The sequence below is a fragment of the Oncorhynchus masou genome, chromosome 19 (assembly GCF_036934945.1).
Source record: "Oncorhynchus masou masou isolate Uvic2021 chromosome 19, UVic_Omas_1.1, whole genome shotgun sequence".
NCBI classification, from domain to species: Eukaryota; Metazoa; Chordata; class Actinopteri; order Salmoniformes; family Salmonidae; genus Oncorhynchus; species Oncorhynchus masou.
The window spans coordinates 22,549,204-22,558,921 of NC_088230.1; the positions used below are offsets into that span (position 1 = coordinate 22,549,204).

The following is a 9,718-nucleotide window of genomic DNA, read 5'->3' on the forward strand; positions in this document are numbered from 1 at the left end:
GTCTAGCTCTAACCTACAGAGGCTTTTGAGGAATAAGGTAGAATCCTAATGCAAAGAGTAAGTCTAAACTTGAACCTAACACAGACCTAGAAGTAGCATCCCAATGCATGATGGGTGGGAGCAGTAGGGGGACAGGTTCGGGACGTACCTGTGATGCCCTTGTAGTCCATCAGGTCAAACATGATGATGGCCACGCAGGACCAGGTGATGACCAGGGCTACGACCAGGATCCAGGCCATGGGGGAACTGAAGGTGGTGTACAGGTCGTCAGTCACGGTCCTCTTAGACACCCTGACTAGGGGCTGTCCTGCCTCCCCGTTTTTGCTCTCTATGACCATGGTTGTGGTGGAGGATCGCGCTGGAAGAAAATAACCAGATAGGTTGGTGGCCTGATGCTGAACCAACCACGAAGATCAAGTGATTGGTTGAGTTTGTTTGTGATTAAACTGCACTGAGACAAGTTTCTGTCAGGTGAATAGCTAGACTGTGAAGGTACTGTATTGTAGTATACATGGTGCACAGTGTCAAAGTAATCTAATGTCTTGTATGGAATGTGTTGTCTCTGTGATCTTTGACTTAGCCATAAAAAAACATCTCTACAAATGAATATAAATCTCTGTAAAGTGGTGGTTTTGGTGTTAAATGGAGAGAGCTTCCTTACAAACAATATATATGACCTTTATGTGCGCCATTCATTTGACAAGGCTACTCATCGATTTACCCGAATGTGGCAGACGAGGTCAGAACAAGCCATTGATTGTTGTGCAGCTGCAGTAGTTAGAATGCAGTGTTCATTTTCTCAAATTTTATATGCTGCTGTAAAATCAGGTCGGTGCAAATCAGAGAGAAGCCCTGGCTTGCGACATGGTCTCCGGTGTTTTCTCTGAATCGGCCCATGACAGCGATAGTATCCCACTGAAATGCTGCTCCAGCCATCATGATTTGTGTGCATGCATGTTTATGAATGCATGTACAGTACCAGTCAAAGTTAGGACACACCTACTAATTCAAGGGTTTTTCTTTATTTTTACTATTTTCTACATCGTAGAATAGTAGTGAAGACATCAAAACAATGAAATAATACACATGGAATCATGTAGTAAGCAAGTGTTAAACACATCAAAATATATTTTATATTTGAAGTTCTTCAAAGTAGCCACCCTTTGCCTTGATGACAGCTTTGCACATTCTTGGCATTCTCTCAACCAGCTTCATGAGGAATGCTTTTCTAACAGCCTTGAAGGTGTTCCCACATGCTGAGCACATGTTGGCTGCTGTTCCTTCACTCTGCGGTCCAACTCATCCCAAACACTCTCAATTGGGTTGAGGTCAGGTGATTGTAGAGGCCAGGTGATCTGATGCAGCACTCCATCACTCTTCTTCTTGGTCAAATAGCCCTTACACAGCCTGGAGGTGTGTTGGGTCATTGTCCAGTTGAAAAACAAATGATAGTCCTACTAAGCGCAAACTAGATGGGATGATTAGTAGTGGTTTCTTTGCAGCAATTCGACCATGAAGGCCAAATTCACACAGTGTACTCTGAGCAGTTGATGTTGATATGGGTCTGTCACATTTATTTGTGCTGAAATCTGAGGTGCAGTTAATTCTAACAAACTTTTACTCTATAGCAGAGGCAACTCTGGGTCTTCCTTTCCTGTGGCGGTCCTTATGAGAGCCAGTTTCATCATAGCACTTGATGTTTTTTTGCGTCTGCGCTGGAAGAAACTTTAAAAGTTCTTGAAAATGTCTGTATTGGCTGACCTTCATGTCTTAATGGACTGTCATTTATCTTTGCTTATTTGAGCTGTTCTTGCCATAATATGGACTTTGTCTTTTACCAAATAGAGCTATCTTCTGCATACCACCCCTACCTTGTCACAACACAACAGATTGGCTCAAACGCTTTAAGATGGAAAGAAATTCCACAAATACATTTTTAACAAGGCACACCTGTTAATTGAAATGCATTCCAGGTGACTACCTCATGAATCTGGTTGAGAGAATGCCAAGAGCGTGCAAAGCTGTCATCAAGGCAAAGGGTGGCTACTTTGAAGAATCTCAAATATGACTTTTTTGGTTACTACATGATTCCATATGTGTTATTTCATAGTTTTGATGTATTCACTATTATTCTACAATGTAGAAAATAGCAAAAACAAAGAAAAGTAGGTGATGAGTAGGTGTGTCCAAAAGTTTGACTGGTACTGTAGGTCAGTGAGTGTGAAAGAACAAAAGAGAGAGAGAGAGAGAGAGAGAGAGAGAGAGAGAGAGAGAGAGAGAGAGAGAGAGAGAGAGAGAGAGAGAGAGAGAGAGAGAGAGAGAGAGAGAGAGAGAGATAGAGGGAGTGCTTGTGCTTGTGCATGTGCATGTGCTTGTGTATTTGTCCAGCCTGGCCCAGTGTGGGATCAGGCCACCTGTTGGGTCTCTTCACCATTGCCTGCACCCCGTTGTCAGCCAAGGGGGATTATTGGGTACCCATGTCCCCTCAAACTGCTGACTCAAGAGGCTCTGCAGACAGACACCATATGTCCAGCTTCCTCTCACTTTGATTCAACAAAAAACAATACACAAGTCATACTGTGACTTGAACAGTGTGTGTGTGTGTGTGTGTGTGTGTGTGTGTGTGTGTGTGTGTGTGTGTGTGTGTGTGTGTGTGTGTGTGTGTGTGTGTGTGTGTGTGTGTGTGTGTGTGTGTGTGTGTGTGTGTGTGTGTGTGTGTGTGTGTGTGTGTGTGTCTAGTATGTGCACTTGAGTGTGTTTGTCAGGTTTACAGTAATGATATTCACAGTATGGTATTATCCTGGACTCCAGGTTTAGTGTGGAGGGGATAGTGATGGAATACATCACACAAATATGCTGTGCTGTTAAACATGTATGAAGCTCCAACACATCTACTTTCCCTCTCTCATAACCCATCGCTGCCTGAAGTTGACGTTCTTGTCTGGGGAAACCCTTAGTAGATATCCATGACAACTAATCTCAGGACAGTAATAGAGTCAGATAGAGTCAGCCAACAAAACTGATCTGATTTATCCTCTCCTGGGCGCTCTCAAAATAGTCCCTTCTTGATCAATTTTAAGTTTTGTCACCTTGGCTCAGGTTAAATCAAATCTGAGCCAGGTACTCGAACTGACTGAGGGAAAACAAGGTACACCAGAAATAATTATTAGTTTGATTCCCAAAAGTCAGATGACGTCTGTAACAGTAATAATGGAGGTGGATTATGCACCTTAAGTGCAAGACACTTAAAGCCGTGCTATCATCACAACTGTTTCAAGGCTGCAGAGCAAATAGCCAATATGATATGCTACATGATATCCAGTATTTTTAGAAGCCGCCAATCATGAGATTCCTTTACAGAGCAGGTTCCAAAATGTCTGCTGAGCTATGTTACACATCTGCTTTTAACATTTAAAATAACAAATTAAGTTACCCATAATAAGGAAGTAAAATGTAAAGACATACTTAGACTTGTGTAGATACTGTACCTTCGACTCCCTCAGTCATGCTGGTTTGAATATGTAATTTCAGCAATTAATCCCTTAGGGCAACAACAACAAAAAAGTTGTAGAGAAAAAAAATAACATGGACTGCCACCTCCCTAATCCGGTTTGAGTCCTGATCGTCAAGGATGAGTCCCTGCACGGAGCCCCTACAAGGAAGAACAGCCACAACCAAAAGATATTACAACTGGTGTCTGGACTGGATGTTCAATTCCCCTGAAGATGAAAAAGGATAAATATACCAAAGGGTCACCGTCACGTAGGTTCTCTGAAGAGGGTCAATTAAAGTCCAGGAGGGGGAGAGCAAAAGTTGAGGAGGAAAAAAGTTCCAGGGCTGACCAGAGGAGAGGTGCAGATGCAGCCTAAAAGTTTTCCCTGCCCATGATGGGTGTAGATCAGGAAGCATATAGGACAGGAGGGGGGCTTCAATGTAACCTTAGCCCAGGCTATTCTGCCCTGCCTGGGTTATTTTTAGAGCTAGCCACACCAGCTGTATTCTGCTTTGCCTTTTTAGGCTAGGGGCGTGACCCCCTCCAACAGACCTGTACTGTCATGGAGTGGGGAGCAGAAGGCTCTCTGAACAGCCCCCTCCCTCTGCTGGCCTGGGAATGGGACTGGCAGACACGCAAGTCACGTCACTCACAGTGGAGTGTCCACAGGCAGGAAACTGAGGAAGATGTTTTTAAAGCTGATCTTGATTAAAAAAATAATAATACAAATTAAATAATAATAAAAGTTACAGTCCGGAGCTGTTCATCTGTCACAGGATGCCAGGCTGATTGCAGCCAAAGTGCTTTGTTTACCTTTGTGAACATGAAATAAAAGATACAGACTGGATTTACTGCCCTTTGGGACTGCATTACCTGTGAAGCGCTGTGCCCACATTATTATCTGTGTGCCAGCTGGGTCAGTCACTGCCCACTCGACAGACTGGCACCTGGCAGCCTGATTCAGGCATGGTTAGTCCAATTATTCATAGATTATCTTTACAACTGTAAGACCAAAGCATATCTGATATGATGGTTGGAATATAACCACTGACATTGCATGATTCCCAGATTCATGAACATCTCAAAACATGAATCAAAGTCACAACAGAAATCCACGACAACGGATGCTGCTGTTTGATTTTGTCCGTCAAATGCCCCACAAATCTGGAGGAAAAATGTTGCAAATGTAAAATGTAATGGACTTGATCTTTTGGGAAGAAATGTCATGCATTTTAACCTCCCTCCTCTCTTGGCAACCACACACCTCTGCTGAGAAGCCTTTTTGACAAGCTAAAGCAGTTTAACTGCTGCCTGATCCCTGAGCCCACATAAAGGGCTGAAAAGACACATTACATATGAGGATGTTGAGTATAGTATCCTATGAGATTTTTTTCACAAAGAGATGGACATATGGCTGTATGTGTGATCTACACAGCGATGTGTCTTTTGATTAAAATGTGCAGACATTCAGACTAGAGACAAATAAAAAATAGAATTTTGTCTTAACATGTCGTTATTCCTCCGTAACTAGTAAAAGTCATTATATTGACAGCATTGCACAGTCAGCCACTGTTGAGATAAAACAGAGAGGCCTGCTGATGAAATCGTGTGCAATCAGGGGGAAAAACATCTCACCATGCAGAGTGATGCACTGTTGTGCTGGGCACACACTGATGTTTACAACCACTGCCTTTCTTACAGATCTACTATGACACCTTGAGGCACACTTCAGGCACACTTCAAAACCTCAAAAGTGTTTTGAGAACTTTCGAAAACTATAAATCATGTCCTGGCAGTGATAGACCCAAATGTGGGACCACTATAACCACCGCTCAATCAGTCTTCCAGCATAATACTCTCAATGCAACTCTATCCATTGCTGCCTATGTCATACATTCGTTTAAAAAAAGCTGGGACTTCCATGAAATTGATGAAAGAAATGGAAAAATTGCAAACATTTAATGACAGAAGTTAGGCTTAAACTAGAAAAGTATATTTCCTGAAGAAAATAGGGTGTGGATTTATGGTTTTGAAACAAGTTATAGTAGTGGTATTGACTGCAGTAGTAATGGTAGTGACTTGAAAAAGATTGATTTATCAGTTGTTTAATTGGATAGAATACGGAAGTATAGCCTGAACATATGAAATCTGGATTGGTGTCTCTAGCTTGAACAGTTCATTAGTTACTACTAGTGTGTTATTTTATGCTAATGTATGCACTTTTCTAGAGTTATAGTTTATACTTTATAAAGTAAAAAAATAAATCAAGTTAATATAGCCTGAACATTATAAAGTTGGACTTGTAGCCTAAATGGAAAACAATATTGATGGAAATATTGATTGATTGGAGTGATTGATCAATTGGTTGATTGATGAGATGGAATATCCTGAACATGAGAAAGTTGAGATGTAGTGTGTACGGCCCAGTACATCACTGGTGCCAAGCTACCTGCCATTCAGGTCCTCTATACCAGGTGGTGTCAGATGAAGGCACTAAAAATTGTCAAAGACTCCAGCCACCATAGTCTTAGACTGTTCTCTCTGCTACCAAATGTGAAGCTGTACCGGAGCGCCAAGTCTAGGTCCAAGAGGCTTCTAAACAGCTTCCATGCCCAAGCCATAAGACTCCTGAACATCTAATCAAATGACTACCCAGACTATTTGCATTGCCCCCCCCCCCCCATTACACTGCTGCTACTCTCTGTTATTATTGATGCATTGTCACTTTAATAACTCTACCTACATGTACATATTACCTCAATAACCTCGACTAACCGGTGCCCCCGCCCACTGAATCTGTACCAGTACCCCCTATATATAACCTCACTGTTGTTATTTACTGCTGCTCTTGAATTATTTGTTACTTTCATTTCTTATTCTTTTTTTGTATTTTATTTGAACTGCATTGATGGTTAAGGGCTTGTAAGTAAGCACTTCACTGTAAGAATACACTTGTTGTATTCGGGCGCATTTGACAAATAACATTTGATTTGATTTGAGATAAGAACTGAGAATTATATTAGCAAACCCATCAATGACTGATGAGTTACGTAGAGAAAATATGCTACCTGGACATTTGAGATCAACCAAATACAAGTAGCGAAAGGCATTGAAATGTGTTCCGATCTGGATGGTGCAATAAAGACACTTAATCATTTCCATGTCTTCTTTCAAGACACACAGAATTTACTCTGAGATGCTATCACTAAAGGGCAAAGCAAAGAGCTTGCCATCTTCACATAAGTATGTAAAAGTTCTTCTGTTGATAAATGTGTTATTACTAACCTGGCATTGTACGAAGCCCCAGCAATAAGATATTCATGAGTCCTCAATTGAAAGAAAACATGCTATGACAGATAGAGAGACACATTCTCTTCTACGGCTGTTTGAACTCTAAGCACTGTTTACTTTCACACTCATTGGCTTCTCTGAGTTTGTGTGGACGAAGCATAATGTTGGACACCCCGAACTGATCAAGGAATACAGCGTCTGCAGTTCTGCTGCTGATGTAGTCATTAAGACTTACTGGCAGCAGGCCTCAAGTGCATTAACTACTCATGCTAAATGACCATTATAGAGAAAGGGGTCAAGACTTGATGATCAAAAGTAACTGTTGATGTACAATTGACTCCACAATAACATGTCATGATTTTGTTGTGGATTAGCCTAGCAGACACAGTACCAATACTCCAAATGGGGTGGGCCACAGTTTTGCTGTGTCAAGCCAAATCATAAGTTTGTCCTGCCAGCTTTAAGTGGCCATCTGGATTCATGCTGCATCAAGTAACGACCGAGCTCAGCGCTACGGGGATACATCTGAAAACACAAACTAGCTAACTGAGCTCTCAGACAACACTAAGGCTATACGGATCTAATAGTGTTGCACGGTATACTGAAACTTCTGTACTTTCTCAATACTAGAACATGAAATACGTCTCACGGATCAAGTCTGTATCAGCGCAGCCGTTGTCCCCCTTAATGCCACGTTCACGTGCAAGTCGGAATTAGAAAACTGACATTTCCGACATGGTTGTGGTCATACATGTTCAACGAAACATCAAGTCAGAAATTTCTGACTTTCCTAGTTCCGACTAGCATTTGAACGCAGCATAAGCCTCATTCACATTACTCATAAGCACTTAGTCACATGGCACCGGAAGTCATGCATTTCAATGAGAACATCCGTAGCAGAGTGGAATCGCAACGCCCCCTTTTGGTTGAAGGCTCCGTTGCGAGAAGGACTCTGCATACTTTGACATTTTCCAAACTTTGTGTCGTCTTCCGTCCAGCCAGTGTCCGTCGAAGAACAGGAATTTACCCAAACCGCAGAAGAAGATGAAACTTTATGGTTTTTGGTGATGGCTTTATGGGATAGCTAGCTAACCCAAGAGTGTTCATCTGTGTCATTTACAGTGGGAGCAAATGAAGCAGAACAAGCAAGGAGGTGGACAAAGCCAAGCACGAACTAGCAAGATCCTAATGGTGCATTGTAGCATGTATTTGCATATTTACGCTAGGGAACACCGCCTATTTGAAGTGTGAGTGTGCACAAACTCAATTCGACCTTGCAGTCCTTCTAAACAACACCATTTTTTGCAACTTTGGCAAAGCGTCAAGTCTATAAAACTTAGTGGGAACAGAAAAAGACATTGAGATCAGACGTTTCATCGATAAGAACATTTGCAGAATGTACGCCCAGTTTCACGTAGTTCCATCCTCTCCCTCTATCCATGACTGGAATTTCTCTTATGATCATATTTGGTGGTCAGAAAATGTTCTAAATGGATGTTTCAGTTTTATAGCCCCTGTGACATGTCTGTGTTACCCATTCTGTCTGTGCTACACGTTCAGTAGTGGGCAACAGTGTAAAGTACTTAAGTTAAAATACTTTAAAGTACTACTTATGTAGTTTTTTGGGGTATCTGTACTTTACTTTACTTTACTATATATTTTTTTTGTCAACTTTTACTTTTTCATCACTACATTCCTAAAGAAAATAATATACTTTTTACTTCATACATTTTACCTGACAAAAGTACATTTTGAATGCTTAGCTGGACAGGAAAATGGTCAAATTCAAGCACATATTTGCCGGTTCAAGTGCTAGTACGAACTAGGAAACTGAAATTTCAAACTTACTAACTGTTTGTAGTCATACACGTGCAGCGTTCAACGAAACAGCAATTTTCGTGTTTCTTATTTTCTTAAGCTACTTCTATGCAACTGTTCAGTAGAATAAAATAAATCCCAAATGGAAGGGAAACAGATTGTTTGCCATCTGTAGCCCCATGAAATCAACCAAAACAAGCTCAATAGCTTAATGCATGCTCATATTTTTATTGAATATACATTCACCTGTATTGTGAATAGGCTTAGGCTACATCTTAATTTACCCAGTTTATCAATAGAAATGTACCATTCACATGAATGATTATCCTTATGTTGATATATTTGATTAATTGATTATATGATTGTATAATTGATTCATTAATGCAGACCTGGATCTCTGAAAAATATAATTTTGGTATCGTTGATGAATTGAGTATTGTGATTGTATCAAGCATCGTGATACTAAACCTGGTATCGGTATCGAAGTCCAAATTCTGGTATTGTGACAGAACTAGGATCTAATTATACATCACAAATGGATGTGCATCACACAACACTCTGCAAAGAAGACCAAGGGGGAGTAGGTTTGAAGAGCAAGTTGATTTGGTTTGAAGAGCAAGTTGATTTGATGGAGTTTGTCAGAATGTAAGCACTTTCAACAATCAGAATGAGAGGGTTATAGAATATGGGTTGATGCATTTTATGCTCTATGACCATTTTCCCCACACACCAGCCCTCCGGTGGCAGCTCCCCGCACCAGGCTTCCTGTGTGTGTTCTCGGCCCAGTACCACCAGTGCCAGCACAACGCACCAGGTCATCAGTGCGCTTCTCCTGTTCAGCGCTGCCTTAGCCTTCCGCCTCTACAGCGCTGCCGGAGTCTCCCGCCTGTTTAGCGCTGCCAGAGCCTTCCTCCTCTACAGCGCTGCCGGAGTCTCCCGCCTGTTTAGCGCTGCCAGAGCCTTCCGCCTCTACAGCGCTGCCGGACTCTCCCGCCTGTTCAGAGCTGCCAGTCTGCATGGAGCAGCCAGAGCTGCCAGTCTGCAAGGAGCTGCCAGTCTGCATGGAGCAGCCAGAGCTGCCAGTCTGCATGGAGCAGCCAGAGCTGCCAGTCTGCA

General features: G+C 41.9%; 1 protein-coding gene across 1 annotated transcript in view; it reads right to left on the reverse strand.

Annotated features, from left to right (window-relative positions):
- Nucleotides 1-3,942, reverse strand: part of LOC135505628 (titin-like) — a 75,133-nt gene extending 71,191 nt beyond the window's left edge. Inside the window, exons 1-2 of the mRNA XM_064924684.1 lie at nt 3,489-3,942; nt 149-358 (exon numbers count right to left, since the gene is read on the reverse strand). Of these exons, the coding sequence (XP_064780756.1) occupies nt 149-358; nt 3,489-3,507 (229 nt within the window). The 5' untranslated portion in view covers nt 3,508-3,942. The remainder of the gene's footprint in view (nt 1-148; nt 359-3,488) is intronic.
- Between the last annotated feature and the right edge of the window lie 5,776 nt (nt 3,943-9,718).